General features: G+C 32.0%; 1 protein-coding gene across 11 annotated transcripts in view; it reads right to left on the bottom strand.

The window, feature by feature from the left end:
* Window positions 1-1,404: 1,404 nt before the first annotated feature.
* The window catches only part of BOLL (boule homolog, RNA binding protein), a 199,027-nt gene continuing 176,394 nt past the window's right edge, over window positions 1,405-24,037 (bottom strand). For 2 of the 11 annotated variants that reach the window (XM_031960250.1, XM_031960253.1), the window contains exon 14: window positions 22,277-22,441. In XM_031960250.1, coding sequence (XP_031816110.1) covers window positions 22,440-22,441 — 2 coding nt within the window. In that variant the 3' untranslated portion in view covers window positions 22,277-22,439. Of the gene's footprint in view, window positions 1,512-12,693; window positions 12,887-14,256; window positions 14,461-15,781; window positions 15,847-15,968; window positions 16,161-18,458; window positions 18,900-22,155; window positions 22,442-24,037 lie in introns of those variants that run through there. The other 9 variants (XM_031960254.1, XM_031960258.1, XM_031960238.1 and 6 more) reach the window with 8 other exon arrangements.

Below are 24,037 nucleotides of genomic sequence, written 5' to 3'. Positions count from 1 at the left end.
GCATTATCTATATTGTACTAATGTACATTTTGTTAAACATTTCCCAATTCTACTTTAATCTGATTCATGCTATAACATTTTTGGAAATTTTGTTGGCTGGAATTTGATACCTCTGTTGTACAAAGCATGTAGTATGTGTAGTATGGTGGAACAAGACATTGGTTGGATCTAGGAGGCTTGTGTTAGTGCCAGTACTGATTTTAAAAAAATCTCACCTAATAGGCCAAACCATGTCCTCTCCCACCTCTCCCTTAATAATGAAAAAAATCATTTGATCTTGCTGGGCCTCAGTTTTTTTTAATCTGTAAAAAGAGGGTCTGGAATACAAAATCTTTTGGGTCTCTTCACACTTTAAATTTCCTAGCAATTAGATTTTGCTTTTACCATAATGAGCATATTATAAAGGAAAATACAACAAAAATTGTATCTGAATATTTTTAAACCCATTACCCTAGTAATTTGGGCTCTTGTGATTTCTTTTGAAACCTTGGTCACCTAACAAGTAGGGCTGAGTATACACATCCATGTGGCTGTCTTGTGACTGAAAAACCACTATGATTTGATAAACCCACTAAAAAACTTTAGCTGTATGTAGTTACTGGAACTACTGGAACTGGAAGGAAAAACATTAATGGAAATTAAAAAGAATAAAGATTTGAGTCCTGGCATGGATAAATAACACAAGAGTTTACATAAATTAGACCTAGCAAACTGCCCCAAATGTGATCTCCTCTCATCTTATTTTCTCATGGAAAGGTATTTCTAATTGTGTTCTTCCTGTCTATTTCCTCTCCCTCCTTTTTATCCCCTCCCCCACCGATTACAGGAAGAGCTACTCATGTGAAGGTGGTATGCCATTAAGATGTACAAAACAGTGGTAGCTGGGGAATTCTTTGAGAGGTACTTATGAGCAAGTACAATGCTCATTTCCACTCAAAATGTTCTATGAACACTATTTCACTTTACTTCTCTGGGCTTCAATTTACTCATTTGTAAAATGAGGGGAGTTTGGATTAGATCAAAGCTTCTTAATATGGGGGTTGAAGAAAATTTGGCAACAGTAAAAGGTTTCTGAACACAATGACCAAAAATTAATTGGGCAACTTCACTGCAGCTTTGTTTCTGAACACACAACATGCACATTTTGCACTGCACATCCATGAATGCTGCCACAAACGCCTTAGCTCAGATTTGACATAGGGTTGTGTAAAAATTTCTCAGGAGAAAAGGGGTTGCAAGTGGAAGTTTAAAAAGCCCTTGACTAGATGACTTTTCTGGATCCTTCAAGCTCTAAAACTACAAAGAAGATAAGCCAAATGTTCCTCTGACCTTGGGTGCAGCTTATCCTGGAGGAAGATGGCAATTTGTCAGGTGGGTTGTTTTGCATTTACCCCCAGCAGCACCTTCCACTTTCTGTTAACATCTCAGCTGGGATGTGGAGAATCACCAGGGCAAAGAACAGGCAAGCATCCTTTGACCTTAAGCCTTCAGTCTCCTTGCTGAACCCATACCTTGAGGGAAGAGGAAGAGGAAAGTTGGTGGGGAATGAGACTTCTTTCTCTTGTTGAGAGCCGCCCCCCCCCCCCCCCCCCCCTTTTTTTTTTCCAGTTCAGTCTGCATCTTCAATCATTCTAGGCTCACTGGCTGAGGCAAGGCAGTTCATTGTTGCCACTTCCAAGTTCTTTCCTTACCTCCGTTATACAGTAACCTTTCTTTGAGGTTCATGCTGTTCATATTTACTACCCATTCAAAATCTTGGTAGCTGTTGTCTGGTAGGTCTAGGTCAGTACCTTTCCTTCCTCAATGAATTTTATATAAATACTATGGTTCAAAATTTTCTCTCCTGCCCAACTCCTGCTTTCATACTAAAAGGCTTCAACATTCATAAAGGCTCTTCCTCAAATACTTTAATTCCTCAATTTATTTACCTCTCATAAGCTACATGCCTTTTATCTTGCAGATCAGAAATATAACACGTTGAACAATTTTGAAATTCCCTTATCTGACCATAACTTTTTCACCACAAAGTTTTAACCATTCTGCCTTTCCTTACACCATGACTTCCAATCTTGATTCCTTGATTTTCTCCTAGGCCATCTTCCCTATGCTAGCCACTCTCCTTGTTTCCCCATCTTAACTTCTTGGTGAATGAAATAAATTTTGTACTATCCTCCTCTCTTGAATCCCTAGTTTCCTCAAGCTTGTTGGTGAGTCAAGGGAATGTCCCATGGATGTGAAGACTTCCTTGCAGAATAAGCAGATGAAAACTGTTTCAGTGGCCATTTTAAAGGCTGCTGAAGCAGGTGCTGTGGAATGCTTAGAGCTTAGACACAGATGGCATCCTGAGCTATCACCAGACATCCTGAGCTATCACCAGTCATCCTGACATTTTGGCTTGCTACTAGATTTCAACAACTTAAGAAGAGAGAAGTTGATGTCTACCTCATTTTAAATTCAATTCATGTGTGATGTCCTTGGTACTCTTTGTAATGAAGGACAAACAACAAAAGCCAACAAAATCTCTTTATAAAAGTAAGTAGACTCTTCCAAGCTTCAGTCTTGGATCACTCCTACCATTTTTTACCTTTGTTTCTAAATACTTGCTGAACAGAGATGGAGAAAATCACACTAGTTTAGTCTGAGTCCACTTCAAACTTATGTCACACAAGCTCAAATGGGCCTTGATGCTAGGCAATGCTTTTCCAAACTTTTTCATTTCTCCCTTAAAACTTCCATGCCTTTTCTTTCCCCCATCCTTTTACCTGAAAATTTTACATATTTTACAGAAAAAATTGAAGTCATTCACGACGAGTCCCCTCTTCTCACTTCATCTGCCACTCAATGCCTTTCACCACTGTCTCCTTCATTCCTGTCTCATGATGTAAGGTACTTTATTCCTTAACAAGGTCAGCCCCTCTGCCTGTTCAAATGATTCCATTCTATTCTATCTCCTCCAACAGAATACCCCTTCTGTCATTCTTTTACTAACTTTTGTCTCTTCATACTAGCTCATTCCCTGCTGCCAACAAATGTGTCCATGTTCCTCCATCTTGAAAATACTTCCCTTGGTTTTTCCACTCCTTTACTGTCCTTTTTAACTAAACATTTCAAAAAGTGGAGCACAGGTGCTTCACTTTCTCTCCTCTCACTTTCTTTTTAACTATTTGTAATCCAGTTTCCAACTTTATAATTCTACTGAAAATACTCTTCAATGTTATGATCTTGAGTTGCCAAATTTAATTGTCTTCTTAAACCTTATTCTCCTTGAAAACTCTGTAATTTTGGACACATTTCTGGATATTTTCTCTGTCTCCAGACCTGAAATGCTGTCCCTTCTCAAATTCCTATTGACTTTCTTGGCTTTAAGTCCCAAATAAAATCCCATCTTTTATAATAAGTTGTTTGCTTCCTTTTTCAAATATTTTGGGAATTGAGCCAAGTTTATAAAAATGAGCCATTCTCCAATTGATAACTGGTCAAAGATATGAATTAGAAAATTTCCAAGGGAATCAAAACTATCAATAGTCACATGAAAAAAAAATGCTTTAAATCACTATTGATTATAGAAATGCAAAATAAAATAACTGAGGTACTACTTCACAACTATTAAATTGGTGAGGGCCATTTCCAGTTCTGATGTTTATCTGGCCATCAGACCCAGATGACTCTAAAGGAGAAATTAAGGCTGGTGACTTTGCACAGCCCTACTTCATTTAAATTTAATTCAGTTACATGTCATTATATCACTTCTTTGATATTATAGTTGTCTTCAAGAGTAAAGGACAAACAAGAACAACAGTCAGGTTAACATGATAGAAAAGGAAAAGGGCAAATGCTGGAGGTGGGGGGAAGGGCAGGAGAATAAGAAAATAATGCTGGGATTATGAACCAGTCCAACCATTCTGGAAAACAATTTGGGACTATGCCCCAAGGGCTATAAAATTATGTAAATTCTTCCATCTAGTAATACCACTCATAGGTCTGTTTTCCAGAGAGATAAAAGGAAAAGGACTTATATGTAAAAAAAAAAAAAGTTATAGCTTTTTTTTGTGGTGGTAAAGAATTGGAAATTAAGAGGATATCCAACAATTGAATGGTTGAATAAATTATATGATTATGATGGAATACTATTGAGCTATAAGAAATGATGAGCAGGATAGTTTCAGAAAAACCTGAAAAGATTACATGAACTGATGCAAAGTGAAGTGAACAGAACGTCATTGTACACAGCAATGGTAATATAAAGACAATTGACTAAAGGATTAAGCTATTCTAATCAATCCAAGGCAATTCTAAAAGATCTTAAAGATCCATGCTGAAAAATGCCATCCATCTCCAAAGAGAAAACAGATGGAATCTGAGTGCACACTGAAACATACTTCTTTTACTTTCTCTATTCTTTTTTTTGGTAATGACTAACTTGAAAACATATTTTGCATGATTTCATATGTAAAAAAATAATTTTTCCCCAACCCCTCTTAATTCTGTTTTTTGTATCCTGTACATAGCTTGTTTGCATGTATTTGTATGTTGTCTTCCCCATTACATTGTGAAGTCCTTAAGAGCAAGAACAACTCTTTTTGCTTTAAATTTTTTTACACTTTGAACTTAAATACAAAAAGCAAAAAAACCCAAACATTTTCATGTACTTAGCACTACATGGAGGATTCAATTAGAATTTTCATTTCATAGTGATTTTTGAAAAAAATACTACACATTGTTTTCAGTTATCCAAGTTTTCTTTTGTTCTATTGTGCACTTTTTCCCTACCTTCCTGCCCTAGAGAAAACTATAATAAAACATAAATATGTATATATACACCTATTTATGTGAAGATATATTATTCACCTTATTTATCAGTTCTTTCTCTGGATGTAAATAACACCTTCATAGGTCCTTTGGAGTTAATTTGAGTATAATACTCAAGGAAGTTGAAGACTGTTAAGAATACTGTCAGCAGTAACTAACACAGAGACACTCCCTTTGATTGTCACAGGACAATTAATTACCTTTATAAAGATGAACAATGGAGGGATCCTTGAACTTCTGGGCATAACCTCTTGTCATGTAAGCTGGAAAATTTCAGTTAGCTTTTGGACTCTTTCTCTTCCCCCCTCCCCCCCCACAAATCTCAGATGAAATAGGATCAACACCTGCTTGCTTTACTACACAAAAGCAGCCTGATGGCATTCAAAATCTCTTCTTCAGTTAAAACTTCAGGTGGGGAGTGATTGATTTCAACTTGAGGTACATGATCAGTAGCTTCAGCATTGATAGATGGTGATTTGTTGACTATGGAAATGTTCAGCCCATCTCTCTAGTATGTGGTACCATCAACATTGAGTACTTGAAATGCACCATAGGTCTCTGGCCCATAAATAGCCTTCAGTGCATCATAACAACACTTTGAATTGTTAATATCAGCATAAAACTGAATTTCATCTGCCTTCTTAACTGAATGCTACCTTCTTAGAGATGAACTATTCTGCTGGAATACTCTGTGGAGTTCTTGTTTTTCCTTTAGCAGCTTCCCAATTAACCCATCATTTTCATCAAACCAGTCTTTTCGAATGTTCTGACCCAGATGAACAAAGGCAATGCTCTACACCAAATCTCTGAAAACTGCCCATTCCTTTTCTGTTGATTGTTGCCACCAGTGTGTTGGCTCAACTTAACTTCCAAGTTTGTTTTCAGCCATGTCAAAAACCTTCAATGAGGACAAACATGGAATCAGTCAGCTACCTCATGATGGTAAATTCTTAAACTTGAAAAGGCTACAATCCAAAACTAAAGTGGAGGGAGTATTGGTGCATGATTTTTGTTTGCAGAAGATTATGCACTCACTGCAGTTCTGAAGCTTGAGATGCAACAAAGTGTGAACTGATTCTCTGCTGCTTGTGCTAATTTTAGCCTAACAGTTAATACCAAGAAAACACAGGTCCCTTATCATTCAGTACTACATCATCCATATGTGGAACCACCAGTTACAGGAAATGTGAAGTTTTGAATGCTCTTACCTTGGCAGTATACTTTATAGGGATGTTCACATTGATAGAGGACTCACACATTGCCAGAGCTTTGAGAGGAAAAGTGTGGAAGAGGAAAGGTAGTAGATGGATTACCAAACTGAAGATCTACAGAGCTGTGCTGACTTCATTGTTGTGTGCCTGTGAAATTCAGTGTGTCAGCGCCATGCCAGGAAATTAAATTGCTTCCATTTGAATTGTCTTAGGAAGATTCTGAAGATCTGGCAGGATAAAATACCAGACACTGAAGTCCTTTTTTGAACTAAACTGCTAAGTATTCCAGTTCCATTGCTGAGAGCACAACTTCACTGGGCTGGCCACATTGTTCAAATGCCAAATGTGCACTAATATAAAAACACTCTCGAGGCCTCCTTTAAGAACTGTAGAAGTGACTGTATGACATGGAAGACACTGGTACCCTCGTCAGATGGTACTCTGCTCTATGAGTAAAGCAGAATTGGATTAGCCCAGAAGAAATGTGAGATGCACAAAGTTAAAGAAGCCTCCCCACATGTTCCTGGAGACAATTTGTGTCTGAGCTGTGGCAGAGCACTCCAAGCTCATAATGCTTTGATCTGCCACAACTGGACACACCGTAACTCAACTGGAACATAGTGATGTCATTTTGGTCTTTGAGAATGAAGGACAACCACCTACCAACCAGAATACTCAAGTTGTTCTTTTACTATGTACATTTTTTACTCATTTTGCTCTTCACAATTTTGTGTAAATCCATGTCTTTCTATAACCAACCAGCTCATCATTTTTCATAGTGCAGGAGTATTCTATCATAATCATATATCCCAACTTGTCTAGCTATTGGGCATCAATTTCCAATTCTTTGCCACCATGAGAGCTGCTATAAATATTTGAGAACATGTAAATTCTTTTCCTTTCCCCCTAATCACCCTAAGAAATAATGCTATATCTGGGTCAAAGAATATGCAGTTTAATAAGTCTTTGGGATAATCCTAAATGGCTTTCCAAAATTGTTGGATCAGTTCACAGTTCCACCAGTGGAGAATTAGTGGTCCAATTTTTCTACATTCCCCTCCAAAATTTTTTCTTTTCCTTTTCATTTCAGCCAATTTGATGGATATAAGCTGATATCTCAATAGTTTTGATTAGCATTTTTCTAATCAATGGTGATTTAGAGCATTTTTTATATGATTATGTAGTTTTGTTTATATTCTTGACCACTTATCAAGCTAGGGAATACCTCATATTCTTGTAAATCTGACAAAATTCTTTATATATTTGAATTATGATTCCCAAACATGAAAAATTGTATAAAATTTTTCTTCCAATTTTTTCCCTAATCTTGGTTACCTTGATTTTATTTGTACTAAACCTTTTTAATTTAATGTAATCAAAATTATCCATTTAACATCTCACAATGTGCTCTTATTTATTAATTATTTTCCCACATCTAAGCCTGATAGGTAATACGTTCCATTTTCTTCTAATTTTCTTTTATCTTCCTTTATATGTAGATCACATATCCATTTTGAACTTACATCAATAAATTGTATAAGATATTGGTTTATGCTTAGTTTCTGCTATACTGTTTTCCAGATTTCCCAACAAATTTTATCAATGCATTCTTATCCCCAAAGCTTAAATTTTTACGTTTATCAAACACAAGGTTACTTTACTCATTTTCTGCTGTAAATTGTATGTCTCTCTCTGTTCCATTGTTTTGATGATTTTTGGTTTGATGATTGTTGCCTTTTAGCAAAATTTAAATCTTGTACCTTTTTCCTTTACATTTTTCCCCATTAATTCCTTTGATATTTTTGACTTTTTGTTCTTCCAAACTAAATTAATTTCACTATTATTTTTTCTAGCTCAGTAAAATTTCTTAGTAATGTAATTGAGATGGCATTAAATAGGTTAGGTTGTCATTTTTTATTACATTGGCTCTGCTTTCCCATGAATAATGAGTATTTATCCAGTTAATTATCTGACTTTATTTGTATAAAAAGTGTCTTATAATTACTTTCATGTAATTCCTGGGTTGGTTTTTGTGGGTATCTTTCTAGATATTATATACTGTCTATAGTTATTTTACAGGGTATCTTTTACTATCTCTTCTTGAAGAGGTCTGTTGGTGATATATGGGAATGCTGATAACTGATGTGGTTTTATCTTATAACTTGCTACTTTGCTAAAATTGTTTCAACTAATTTAGTTGAATCTTTAGGATTTTTTAAATATTTCATCATATTGTCTGCAAAAAGAGATTGTTTTAGTACCTCACTGCCCATTCTGATTCCTTCAATTTCTTATTCTTCTCTTATTGCTATTGCTAGAATTTCTAATACAATACTGAATATTTATGACCATGGGAATCTTTTTTTCACTCTTGATTTTACTGTAAAAGCTTCTAGCTTATCCCCATTACAAATAATGCTTTCTTGTTTTGAGCAAATGCTTCTTATCATTTTAAGGAAAACAATTTATACCTGGGTTTTCAAGTGTTTTTTTTTAATAAGAATGAATTGTGTTTTAGCAAATTTTTTCTGCACCTATTGATATAATAATTACTTTTTGATTTTAACTTGATATAAACATATAAACATTTAACTTATTGATATAAATATTGAAAGAATCAGTTATATAATGTTACATTTAGTCTTCCTTAAGTTAAACCATCTCTGGATTCCTGGCATAAACCTTACTTGATCAGAATGTATAATTTTTGTACTGTACTGTTATAGCCTTTTAGTTAGTATTCTATTTAGGATTTTTGTATCCACAGTCACTAATGAAATTGGTCTGTAATTTTCTTTTTATTTTTGCTCTTCTTGGATTAGGTGTAAGTACATATTTGTTTCATAAAAATTGTTTGGTAGGACTCCTTTGTCTATTTCAAATAATTTATTTAATTTGGAATTAGTCAATCTTTAAATGTTTGATAGAATTCACTTGTAGACTCATCTGGTCCTAATACTTTTTTCTTAGGAAGTTCTTTTATGACTTGTTGAATTTCTTTTTCTAAACTATTTTTATTTGGATATTATATTTCCTCTACTATTAATCTAAGTAGGCCATTTTTGTTTTTTTAGTTAGTACTCTTCCATTTCACTTAAATTGTTAAATTTATTGGCCATTATTGGGCAAATTTACCCCTTGTAATTGCTTTGTTAGTTGTTACTTATCCTTTTCATTTTTAATACTAATGATTTTATTCTTTTAAAATCACATTAACCAATGGTTTATCTATTTTACTGTTCCTCCTCTCCCCTTTCAACCTCCCCCCTCCCAGCCAAAACCAACTTTTAGTTTTATTTATTAATTCAATTGTTTTCTTATATTCAATTTTTATTAATCTCATCTTTAAGTTTTAAGATTTCCAATTTGTTGTTTGATTGGGGATTTTTAATTTGTTCTTTTTCTAGTTTTTTAAATTGTGTATCCAGTTCATTGCACACCCAATTTATTAATATAAGCATTTAAGAAAGAAATTTTCCTCAGTATCCTTTGGGTTTTGAGGTGCTGTTTCATTATTGTCACTCCCATTAATAAAATTGTTTCTATACTTTGTTCTTTAAGCCACCCATTCTTTAAGATTAGGGTTTTTTTAGTAACTTATTATTTTTTAATGTGTGCTTCCATGGTTCCTTATTAAATATAATTTTTATTGCATTATTATTGGAAAATAATGCATTTAATATTTCTGCATTTAACTATAAAGTTTTTATGTGTTAATATGAGATGAATTTTTGTAAAGGTACCATAATTTCCGAGAAAAAAACCTGTATTCTTTTTTTATTTCCATTCAATTCTTTCCAGATAGCCATAATGTCTAGCTTACCTAAAATTCTATTCACCTTTATAATTTTTTTCTTACTTATTTTTGGGTGGATTTATCTGAGACTAGAGTGCAGTTCCTTACTATTATTTTTTTTTTATTTACTATTTTTATTTAATTTTTCCTTTAAAAATTTAGATGCTATAGCATTTGGTACATCCAAGTTTAGCATTATTGTCTAATTTCCCTGTTTATCTCTTAATTAAATCCATTTTAGCTTTTAATTTTGTCTGAGATCATGACTGCTACATCTGCTTCTTTTTTTTAAACACAGCTGAAGCATAATTAATTTTACTCTAGCCTTTAACTCTATGTGTCATTTTTAAATATTTCTGGTTAAAAAAAAACAAACAAAATTAAACAAAACCCAAAACAAAACATATTAGTCTATTCTGATTTTTTAACACACTCTGCTGTTTGTTTTTTGGTTGAGTTCATCCAATTCACCTTCAAAATTACAATTATACTTTCCATATTAGTGAGGTTAGAGGTGTGATGTCCCTGTGCTCTGAAAAATACACATAAAACTTTTTGCCTCTCTCTTTGTACAAGGTAAGTTTGATTTTTCCCTTTTTCTTTTATAGGGTGTTTATAGTACCTTAATGTCAAATTTGGATATATTTATGGTATTAAAATAAGTTGATATTATACTTTACATATTTGTATGCATACACATATTTTATGCATTTCTTGTTTTCAGAAATTTTCCTATATTGTCTTCTGACTTACATGTCTTGTCTGCAAAACTCTGCAAATGCCCCCTCTAATTCTCTTTTAATTTCTTATGCTGAACCCATGATATATCGAAACTGGCAAAGTCATTATGTAGAAGGGATAATTATAATTACTAGTTGTATATTTCCCTTCATCCTATTTTTCCTCATTCTTCTCACAAGTCTGATTTGCTTCTAATCTTTACCTCCTCAATCCACAACCTTCAGAATCCTTCCCTTATCCTCTTCCCCACCCTCCTAACTTTTTGATTTTTGCACCCTTCTAAAAGTTCCATCTTTATCATATTTCCTTGCCTTTTTATTTCTTTAGAAATTTAGAAGACTTATATACCCTCCTAGATGTATATATTATTCTCTTTAATAGGTCTTCCAGTCACATCCTGTTTGAATGAAATAATTGCTTCATTTATCTCTCCTTACCCAAGTTTTGTTTTTTAGAGTATTCCATCATACTCAACTTAACCTCAAGTTCTATGTATGTATGTTCTGCTCTTTCAAATTTCCCAAGTAATGAAAACATTCTTAATAGATTAACACTTTTTTTTTTTTTAATATAAGAAGCCAACAGTTTGATTTCCCTTATACCTGGGCTTTATTTAAAACAGTTTGACTTCCCTTATACCTGGGTCTTTATTTAATGTTTACCCTTTCATTTCTCCTGGATCTTCCATGTCAAAATTTCCATTGAGTTCTTGTCTTCTTGTTACAAATATCTGAAAGCCTTTCAATTAATTACATATCCATTTTTTCCTCCATTCAGGATTATATTCAGTTTTGCTGAATAACTTATTCTTGGTTGCAAACCCAGCTCCTTTACTCTTCAAAATATAATGTTCAAAGTCCTCCAGTTTTTTAATGTAGAAGTGGCTAGATCCGTTATCTTGACTGTAGCTCCAAAGTATTGGAAGGTTTTTTTTTTTTAACTTGCTTGTAGTATTTCCTCCTTAAATTGGGAGCTTTGAAATTTAGCAAAAATGTTCCTCTGTGTTTTCATTTTGGGATCTCTTTCAGAAGGTGAATGATGGACTTTTAAAAATTTGTGTTTTATCCTCATGTAGAAATTCAGGGCATTTTTCCTCAATAATTTCTCATATTATTTAGACTTAAAAAAAATCTTAACTTTCAGGTAATCCTGCAATTCTTATTATATTGTCTCTCTTCTACCTATTCTTCAGATCAGTTGTTTTTCTAATCAGGTATTTTAAATTCTCTTCTGCTTTTTCATTCTATTGATTTTATTTCTTGGTATCTTATGAAGTTATTAGCTTCCCCTTGCCCAATTCTAGTTTTTAAGGAGTTTTAAATCTTTGCATCTTTTTCCATTTGTCTGACTTATTTTTTTCATAATTTTCTTGAATTGTTATTTTTTTCCTCTTAATTTCCCTTCAACCTTTTTGATTTTTAAAGTTCTTTTTAAACTTTTCCAGGATCTGTTTTTTCTTTGAAGTCTTCTCTATCCCAATTAGGTATTTTTAGTTATTTCTCCTTTGCTTACTCAATATTACTACTATTATTTTAAGGGCCCCTCAGGCACACTGTCACCACAAATACTCTCAGTCTGCTCCATTGCCTTATTAGCCTATCATTTCTTTTTCGTATTACCACTAATGTTAGATGCAACCAACAGCCCGAGGTACTACCCTGTCACTGTTACTAAATAGGCAACTTGATGTAGTAGAAAGCCAAATATTTACGTCTGATTTTTGGCTGTTATAATTTTTCCTCTGAACCTCTGTTTCACTATTTTTAAGAGGGCATTGAAATACATTAATTCTGAGGCTGTTTTTACCTCTAAGTGATTCAAATCAGAGGTTCTTTCCATAGAATCCAAATCTCTTAAGAGAATTCAAGGAAAATGTGAACTTGGATGGGGGCAAAAAACCAAACATCATTATTTTTGTTAACTATAGAAGTTTTGCATTTCCTTCAGTTATTTAAAAATATTATTCTAAGAATCCATAGGCTTTGTCAAAATCCATGACACAGGAAAAGGTTAAGAAACTCTGACTATGCCAAATTTTTATATATCTTTGTAAAGTTTGGACATTACTTTGAGAACTATAAACTTTGGGTTTGGAGATCTCTCAAAAATTAACATAATGAAACCACAATCCCGTATACTTTATTCAACACAATACACTAAATATCCAGAATTGTATCTCACAGATTTAAACAAATTTGGTTTTGACTTGTTTAATTTAGGGATGGCAATTCAATCTAGATTCTATTTCTTGCTCCATCATTGATTTGGTAATGTAAGCTTAGTTATTAACAGCCTGATCTTGTAAAAAGGATACATACTCCCAGGATTACTGTGAAAACATAAGGAGAATGTGGACGTGAAATTCCTTTTTAAAGTTAAAATTGCTATACAAATTTGTGAGGCTAACAGGCAGTCTCTGTTCTCTGAGTTTTCATGACCCTAGACGCTCCTGCTTTTCCTATTTGCTTCCTCAGTTACCTTGCTGGCTTGCCATGCATTATCAGGGTGTGAGAGCATTACCCAAGATTTTATTATATGTTTTCTATCCTCTCTAAACTTTCAGGTTTAATTACCATCCTTATGTAGAACCTAATTATGGGTTCTATGTAGCAAATTAGTCTCTTCTACTTTCCTCCAATCTTGCATCAATAGCAGTTTAGTGGACATTTCACACTTAACATAACCAAGTAATTAGTCATTATCTTTCCTCTCAAAACCACCCCACCTTCAAACTCCTCTATAACAGTTAACATTCTTCCAGTCTTTCAGGTATGAACCCTATTGTTCTCAACTCCTTACTCTATCATACCCTATATAATCTAAACAGTTGACAAATCTTACTGAAAATTGACATTTATTAAAGCATTCTACTATATGCTAAGCTCTGTGGAAATAAATACAAAGAATGAAACAATTCATACTCCGAAGCTTCTGTTCTACCTCTTTAGCATCTCTTTCAGTTAGATGAGCCATCGCTTCTCACTTCCTAATTGGTTTCCAATTTAAGTTTATGTTTCTCCTTACAATACTTTCTCCAGAGTTGCCAAAGTGAATTTCTTTAAGGGCAGATCTGTCTGGCCAGGTCATTTCTTTATTCAGAAAACTGAAGGGAGAAGTTCCCTATTGCAATACAAATACACTGTATTTGTTGCAAATTACAACAAAAAAATTACAAATACAAATTTCTCTATAAATCTTGTTAAACTTGACCCTAACTTCTTTTTCCAACTTTACTGTACATTAATATTTTGGGATATAAATTAATATTTTGTTCATGAAACATGATATGCTATCTTGTCTAGGTACCTTTACATCCATTTTCCCCATGCCTCAAATGCACATATTCACTTTTGTCTCTTAGAATCTTTGTCTTTCAAGCATAGCTTAAGTACTACTTTCCACAAGAAGCTTTTCTTGATTCTAACTGGACCTGTTAGTACCATGTTTATTTTCTTTGTATATACTCTATTTAGAGAGGCAATATTGTAGTGGATCTGGGTTCAAGTCTCACTTTTGACATTTACTGCCTGTGACTTCTTGGGCAGTCAATTAATTAACTCTCAATGATTTTTAGACAACTAAGACTATAAATTGCAGAGAAGGTGGCAAATTGCATTGGTAGAAGGAGTTTGCTTACCTAATAATTCCCAAAACCAATGAAATCAAAGGTCTAGTTCATATCACTATCCTTATACTTACATATGTTCTTGTTTCATCTTTTAGAAGGTAAATTCCTTTTAAAGCAGGGATTATTTCAGTTTTTGTATTTGTATCTCCAGGCACATAATACATTACGTTTGTTGATTGATTAAAGAAGTAGTAGGCCCAAAAAGGTTAGGTGATGTGTCCAGTCATACAGCAAATGATAGAACAGGTACTTGAAAAAGGTGTTTTACTCCAAACCTTTCGATGAAAACAAAGCAAAAACAAACAAGTCCATATTCAAGTCATTGATATAAGATTAAGGGTCCCTTTCCAAAACTCCCAATTGAAGTTATTTAGTGCTTCCTTCAAATATTTGGACATTGGAAATAAATTTTTTTAAAGGCTCTCAAATTTAAGAGAGGCAAGACTCTAAGTTTAATAGAATGGATCAAACCCCATTTCCTTCCAAACTTCCTAATTAGTCAAAGGCACTACTATTTTTACAGTTCCTTAGGATCACAACCTAGTTGTGCCATTCTTGACTCCTCATATTTTCATCCCCATATTTAATCTGCATTAGTTATAGTATATTTTCTTTCATGACAAAAACATTATTTTTATTAAAAAAAGATATACCTGGCTTTGAAGGATGTATTACAGCAAAAGATGGGCAGTTTATATATATGATAGTACTGTCAAGGTGTCTTGATAAAAGCAAGCAAGGAAATTGCTAAAATCCTATGACATGACATATGACATATCCTATGAATATGTACAATAAAGAACATGTAGCATGACCAACACCAGTGACTTTTCCATCCAAATATACAATAGCTGACATTTACATTTACATGGTCCTTTTAAGGTTTTCAAAGAACTTAACATAAACTATCTTATTTGAGCCTTCCTTTTAAGGAAGATTATGAAAATCATCTGGCACAATAAGATACCAAATACACTGAGGTCCTTTCTTGAACTAAACTGCCAAGCATAGCAACCCTATTGCAGAAAGCCCAACTTCATTGAACTGGCCATACTATATGAAAGCCAATGTATGCTTGTCAAAAAAATTATTTTATGGAAAATTCACACAGGGTGAGTGCTTATTAAAAGTGACACAAGGACACTCTCAAAGTATCTCTTAAGAACTTTAGAATTGTTTGACATGGGAAACACTGGCATAGGACTGCCCAGCACGCTATGCCCCCATTGGAGAAGGTGCTATGTTCTATGAGCAAAGCAGAATTGAATTAGCCAAAAAAAGTTCATAGGAATTATTTTGTGTACGACTTGTGGCAGAACATTCCAAATTTGTATTGATCTGATCAGCCACAGTTGGACATACTGTTAACTCGATTCTAACAGTGATGTCATTTTGATCCTCTTCAAGAACAAAGGACAGCAGCCAATGTAAGTACATGTATCATTATCCATCTTATAGGTAACCTTCCGAAGCTAATTTGTGTCTTTTATTGCCACACAACTGGCTTTATATTTTACTATTCTCTTTAAAGCTATTGGACTCTAGAAAACTGTGATAACCATTATGTATCAGAAAAGCCCTAGGTTCAAAACTTACCTTTCATATTCACTAGTTGTGTGGCAAACGGGCAAGTCATCATCTTTCTAAGCTTGTTTCCTTATCTGCAAAATGGAGATAATACCTGTAGAACTCACCTCACAGGGTAATGATGAAAAGAAGATATTTGTGAAGTTCTTTGCAAACTTTAAAGTGTATATACATGACAGCTATTTTATTTGAACAGATGAGGCTTTTTTTGTTGTGGTTGATGTTGAACATCCTATCATTTTGGCATGCATTAAATTTAGGTTTTCAGCAATGTTTTTCTCTTGTTTTTCTTGGTGATTCTCAGACAGGCTTTTGTTGAATTATAAACTATGAAAGTTAATCAGTTAGTCTTGGGCTCACATACTGACTGGTTGTTCTCACCAATGAACTATAGGTACAGTCCAAAAAAGATCAGTCAGTTTTAGGGCTTGAAAGAAACTATAGTCTTTCAATAAGTAAATTATTCAATATATTCAAAATTTTCAATAAGTAAAATTATGTTTGCATTTAGATTATTGCTAATAGTATCTTATATTTATGTACCACTTTAAAGATTATTAACATTTTCACAATAATGCTGTTAAGGTGCATAGTGTAATTACTTCTATTATTATAGATGAAGAATTGGGTAGAGTTATATGACTTATCCAAATTCACACAACTAATATCAGAAGACTTGTACTTTCTCACTTTAAAATCAATGTTCTTACTGTTTTGTGAGTAATAAATATATTTTTATAGAGACACTGGCAAATGTAATGAAGTCTAATGAGACTTTTTTAAACAAGTAAAAATGGTTAGAGCCTAAATTCAGATTTGAAGGTGAAAGGGACTTTAGAAAACTCTCCTCAATTTATAGATGAGAAAGCAGAGGTCCAAAGAAGTATAATCTAAGATCACATAGCTATTATGTGGCAGAGCCAAGATATAAAATCAATTTCTGACTTAATCTGTAATCAATTACTACTAAGAATCTATATGCCAGGCTGAATCATGCTAGACAATGGAATGAATGAGTTATGAATGAAATAATACCTACTATTATGAATGTTAAAATGTAATATTATATTCTATGAAACTAATAACATCTAGTATATTCTTTTCATTTATGCTATGGTGTATTTCTATTATTCTCTTTCAGACTGTCTGCTAACCTAAGAGTGATCAAAACAATTCTTTTGTTCCTGCTTCCTGAATCTGCATATTCCTAATGGATCCAGTTTCTCAGTAAATTCTTAATTCTAGTGCCAGCTTTAGGCACTGATTAGACTTCTCTCTTACCCCACCTGATGATAGCTTTGGCCAGTTAAGCCTATTAAGAACTCAATAGGAAAACACAAACAGGTGACCCTAAGTTATGTTTCCATAATCAAGATAACATGAGCAGAAGAAAATGATTTCTTGTTGATGGCTGAAGAATGTGAGCTTGCCCTCTCAAAATTTGGAGTTTACTGAGTGCAAAAAGGGGTGAAAACTTTCAGAAAAATGTTTTCTACAGTTAACTGTAGAAATTTTTTCTACAGTTAACTCTCTATGTGCTTCTGGGAAAGTGATTTAGAAGTTCAATAATTAATTTTTGCAGGACTAGGGGAAATAAATGGGTTAAGTAGTTTGGACTTTTTTTTTCATTATTATACTTTCTGTGTTGTTTCAATCTCTAGAATTTACCATTTCTCTTTTATGTTAAACTTATATTAAATTTTTATGTTAAATTTGGATACCTTCGTATGTTTTTAGTTATTTCAAATATAAATAAGAGGAAAAGCTAAAATAATGAAAACTTATTAATGTTTAAAATTTACATTTACCCCATAAGAACACACAATCAAATATTAAAATTTTTTATTGGAATTAACTTTTTAGTTACAAAAACAGAATTTTATTAGGAGTTACAAACTATAGAAACTTGGTTTTTCATGACTGTATTACATACATACACAGTTTGAATACAAATGAGCTATATAGTCAATTATGCTAAAGAATCATATATTTACTAACAACTTAACTTCTATGAATTTATTAAACATTTATTGCTATACACTTATATTTTTCCTAACAAGCCTGCAGTAACCACATTAAATGCCCCTGGATTCCATTTATTAACAAAGCAAAACAGCTACCCCATTAGCTAAAATGTTGCATACTGGACAATACTTGATAAATTGCATATCACACGACAGTTCTGTCATGTTCCAACTTCACAAAATTAAATATTTAGAAACGTTATTATGAATCACATGAAGAGCACTCATTGTTATATTAATTGATCCATTTATTATGAAATGTAGCCATTTTGATGGACATAGGCTACATAATAAAGAAGTATGATGAAAACCTAAGTCTATGGCATTCTTTTAAGCTATTATTTTAAATATATTTTAAAAAATGTATTACAATATCAAAAGGTTCACTAAGTCCATGCTAACTTGGAAGGCCAAAAAGATCCGTCTCTTTACATTGTGTCTTAAATAAATTATTTAAAACTCTGTTTAAAATGTGAGCAACACATTCTTACAGCTAGCTAGGCATGATGGGTGCTTATCACATTTTTTTTTTTTGCACAGTAGGTTATAGCTTGCTGACAGGATCATCAGACTAATGCATCATAAAAATGACCTATATATATATATATATATATATATATATATATATATATATATATATATATATATATATATATCATAGTTTGAATTTATTTTAAAAATGACTTTTTAAAGGTTTTTTTCCTTTAATAGAAGCTGTCATAAAGTGAAGAAACCTTCAATCCAGATGAGCTGAAATTACTGCACTAACTTACTTTAATACTTAAAATGTCTATGTTAACTTTTTTTTAGAGAAGGCGCATCCTTAAAACTTCCTAAATCTTTTCATCTAAAATACAGAAAAATTTTAACCTATGTGTTCTGGTTGATTTTTATTAAATTACCGAAATGTGATTGATTAAATCAAATTATGACAGCAAAAGTTACCATATTAAGGAAGCCTATTTTGGTATTCAGAGTCATTACGTACAGAGAAAAATAAAAGATATACCAAATTACAGAAAACACATGAATACTGGTTAATTGAATGGAGTTTAATGGTTGGGTTTTCATGACAGTTTCTAAACATCTGAAAAAAGAAATTCCTGTTCAAATGTAAAAAAATATTATTTTAGTAATCATTATGACATTGCTTGACCGAATACATAAAAATAGTTGGTAATTAGTAATCAAAATTCAAAGTAGCATTTTTTTCTCCCATAAAAGCATCTGGTTATTATTGTCCATTGTCTTCAAATCAATTGTCTTATTTTCAGATGTAAATGATGCCCTTAAGATCAAGTCAGTTAGCTCAAATGGATGCATAATATTTTTATTTATTTTTAATGGCTCATGGAGACTATCTTGTGGAGCCAACATTGATTTTACTTGAAAAGCTCTGAGGCAAAACAATCCCTGTATAGCTAAATAGAGAAATTAGGAAATGCAATTTTTTCTCTAGATCTTGGGCAGAAATGGAACATAAATACAGAAAACATTGCTTTATGCTAAGGGTAGCAATAATTCCAATCCAGCAGAAGTTTACCAGGATAACTATAAGTCTAAGTATTAATAACCAAGACATTTAATAGTCATTTTCCAAAGAGAGGGACATATTAGGTTGAAAGGCAGAAAAATGCATATATTTAAGGAAAGATATATAGCTACACACATTAGAAACTTAAAGGGTAGCTTTTTAGTGTAATGGCATTCTCAAGATTTTAAGTATTATGATAAAGACTTAGTTTTAAGAAAATAAAACTTTTATCTTCTAAACTGAAATGGAGTGATCAAGTTTACTTTTTGGTATGAATATAATTTTATGAAGCAGAAAAGGTTACTGAATTGTAGAGCTCTTAGTAAACAAATCTAACTACTTTAAAAAATTCTGAATCCTTAATGTTCAATTAGGACTTCCAATTCAACAAGGATTTTATCTAGCCCTTTTTAATTAATTTCTTTGATTTGTTACAAATGTTGAAATATTTTCCAAAAACCTTCAAAAGTTTCTTAAAGGTTTCATGAATGTATGTTAAATTATTTTTTGTCCTTTAAACTGAGGTGGTTTCTCTGAAGCACAAAGAATAATTTGTAAGCAAAACTTTATATATTAATTCAACCTTCCCTTCATATACAATTTATAGTTTTTGAATCATATGAGGACCAATAAAAAAGATTAGTAGTTAGTCCCTTTAATTTAACATTCTACATATATGGCCATTTTTATCATGACTTGTAATGAAAAAGGCAAGGCCACTTAAAAATAAAGCCAACACACTGATCTGTAAAATAGTTAAAGTTGCTTTCTGAATACACTGGGATATGGTACATCATTTGTTAAAATGCAAAATTACAGAAATTAAGCATGACAATTTTCCAACAGATACTCTATTGCCTTCTTTTAAGATTGGTTTTGTTACTTTTTTTGTGTGCATTAATGAATTTTCAAAGTTGCTCAGTCCTTTTTTTACTTATACAGTTGGAGAAAAAAAAAGTATTATATTACTCTCATAAAACTGAATGAAAATAATAATGAATCCATGGAAATATTTGGGTTTTTCCAGATAATACTTTCCCTGATATACATTTTAAATAATAGCACAATTGTTCATGAAATTAGAAAATACTTCAAATGTAAATGTTTTTGGAATACAATTACTCTTGGACCTATAATTTACAACATTTTTAGAACATTACATGCCTTGGTATATACTTAATAAGCTAGAAATGTGAAAAAGGACTAAAACTTATCCTGCAAATACCAGACAAATGGAGTAAATATACTGTTTCATGATATTTTGAATATGGCTCTAATATCAGAACACAAGACTTTCTACACAGGATATTGTTCTTACAAATAATTACAGTAAAGGAAAACATGTACACATAGATGGAGTGGCTTTAGGATGTGCCAAAATACGCTTGAACTTTCCTACATTGCTAAATTTTAGTGTTCAGCTGAAGTATATTATTCCAAAACATTAAATTGACATCCCCAACAAATTATATACATCAATAGACAGTTTATTGTCCTACATGACAAATGGGGCAATAAAAGAGGATAAAAAACTGTCCTAAATTATAACAATTGGGCGATTTACCTTTTGGGATATTTATTCCTGTTCAACAAGACTGCAAAATAGCTTTAGGCAATAGAGTGGACAAAAAATTATAATATAGTTGAGAATATCTGACTCTAACACATAGTATAATATAATTTCATTAAATATTAGATTGGATTATAAAAACAACAATTTCAATATTATTAATTTATATAACCACTGTTGCTATAATGCCCACTCTATAAGAACCTAATTTTGTTTAAGAGGAAGATAATGTTTTCTCCTAAGAACAGCTGAGATGTACCTAAACTGATGTAAATTTTTAAAAGACAGTTTAACATTTTATAAAAAATATCAACTCTTCCATACTACATTAACAGATGATCCTAAATTTTATTTTAAAAGGTTAAATAGAAAATTCAGTGTTTTTTTTTTTAAATTCAAGACTAATTTATTTTTTAAAACTGTAAGTCTTATAAGCCAAGACATGAAAGCATAGACAGGTGGATGATTTACTTTCAATAAAGAAATATATATATATATGTTCTCTCAAGATATAATACGTATATATATTACATATATATGTGACACACACATATATATATGTTGCATATATAGGTATAAAATATTTAAACTGCAGAGATGCCAGAAAACACTTACACTTCATATATATCAGTGACAAGAGGATCAGTAATAAATATACATGTATTATTAACTGTATTTTAAGAATGTCAGCTTTGGCCATGGAATATAGTATGAAACAAATAGTCCTTACCTGACAGACCTCTAAAATTCTTAATATAAATTATTTAAAAGATATATTTGGATAAGAATTCAAATGATAAATGAAAAATATTAGATATTTTAGCAAAATATTTAAAATAGACAAAACATACATAAAAACTTAAATATAGTGAAACTGGATAATATGAGAATGAGTATATATCTAAACATATTCTATATCAAGATATGGCCTTTTTGAGCCCAGCCTATCTTACAAACAGTTTTTCTTAACTGCTTTAATACACTGTGGTTGTGTTTATACAATATAAAACACATCTGGATGAAAACTGAGAAATTTAATCACTTAGAGGTTTCTAAAATATTTGTGTATGAGGAATCAAGTAGATAAAATATCCAGATGACTCAAATTTCAGTTTTTTAATCTAGACATGTACTGTCTTGTAGCTGTAGCCTCTGTTCTACTTATCAGATTTAAGTATATGTTACCATAAATGTTTATGAATTAATAAAGGAAACCATGATTTTATCCTGCACCTCTAATGTTCTGAGCAATGAATTGCAAGATTCCTTTTATTCCCTTTACAAAAGCAAAGACACCTTTAACTTAGGCACATTCATTAACTCAGTACCAAACCACATATGGAGCTAGTAGCTATTTAGTGTTTGGTATAATAGCCAAGATTTTACTTAACAGAGTCAGTAGAAGAAGGTGGAGTAAGAATTGAATCTTCTGCTCTGAATTCTTTCCTAGGATGAAAGTGAGGGCTTCGGGTATATCGAGGTTTCAGTCCCACAGATGAAGGCTGAGAAAAACTTCTTCTCACAGAATGTAACCTTGGTTCCTATCATGATATTAAAAAAAAATAAGGATTTTTCCCCCAATCTATAAATATTAGAACAATATAATTTGCATTCAGTGAACTCAAAAATAAAAAAAAAATGAACATTTTATTTTATATACTGTTTTTGGGAGGGGAGGAAAGAGAATGGATGGTCTCTTGACTTTATTAGTGTGGTCAGAAACTTTTTTTGTGTAGAAACTATTTTTAACAATAACAGATCATCAACCCGTTCTCCAATTATAGTCTTACAATGTTGCTCAGGGCATTAATAGGTTAAATGATTTGTACATGATCATACAGCTAGTATGTGTCAGAGGCAGAATTTGAACCCAGGGCTTCCTTCTTCCAGGACTCTTTATCCACTATAGCATCCTTTCTATTATTTTATGTCATATTTGGACAGTCACATTACATAAAGAAAAAATTACCTACTATTTGTGGCCTTATGAATAATAACTTAGCACAGTGATATATAACATGTAATCTAAATGAGAGGTGCTCAATTTGATCCAACTGAGGGTTGGCACAGATAATTTTTTGCTCAGGAATCAAAAAGGCATGCTTTGCATTTACTATGTACCAAATGAAAACAGAAGGGAAAGGAGCCTATAAATTTAGAAACAAAAATCTCTGAAATCTAATAATATGCTCAGGCTATCACTATTTTTCTGAGATCAGGTATTTGTGGACTCAAAAGGTAGCAGTGAGATCCAATATAATTTTTATATGTAAAGGTAGGGAAAAACTATTTAAGTGGTGCTCCAGTAAAAACAACTTTCTAATGTTGAATGAATACACAATAGTAATTTATCAAATTGTACTTCTAAAATATTTTAAAAGTCGAAATAATTCTAAAAGTGCTCCATTTAACAACTGATATAATGGAGGGCATTGACTATTTAAATTAGTAAAGCAAAGTAATTTATATCTTTCAAAAAAGATGCTAGTTGATTATAAAACTTGATATAACTTCTAGTAGTTTTTCAGGCAAACCATTGTATGGACATTACTGAAATTGTCAGGAGTTAACTAGTTTCAACAATCCTTAAAAAGGATTCAGGAAAAGATCTTAAAAGCACTTTATTCTGGAATACCTGTTAGCTACATATAATTTTCTGCCTAAAAAGTTTTGCAATTTGTGTAGCTTTCTGGACAATTCATTCATATAATTTCAGAACTATACAGCAGTTTTTAACCAGAAAAGAAACAAATTTAAAGATATATTTTACATTAGGTTTATGCTATCTAAGATAAGTTTTATATATTAAAGTACCTTGTCTCACAAAATTAAAAAAAAATTTTCCATCAAGAATTGCCATAGTTCCATTAAAATGAACACCACAATAACTTTCAGTTATATACTTCATAGAGTTGTGAGGAATGTATCATGATTTGATCTGTTTATAATAAAAATTATTTTAATTATCTGTTTATTCTCATATGTCAAATTCTTCTAAAACAAAATTTTTAAGCAATTAAGTTTAACTGTTAAGAAGGGTACCTAATCTATCAGTGTGGTGGTGGTGAGGATATTAATATTATGAAGCAGCAATTATTACAGCTTAAAAGTGGACAGAATGTAGGGCCTGGAGTCAG

The sequence above is a fragment of the Sarcophilus harrisii genome, chromosome 3 (assembly GCF_902635505.1).
Source record: "Sarcophilus harrisii chromosome 3, mSarHar1.11, whole genome shotgun sequence".
NCBI classification, from domain to species: domain Eukaryota; kingdom Metazoa; phylum Chordata; class Mammalia; order Dasyuromorphia; family Dasyuridae; genus Sarcophilus; species Sarcophilus harrisii.
The sequence above is the reverse complement of the archived record's forward strand: the minus strand, read 5'-3'. Positions and strand labels throughout refer to the sequence as shown.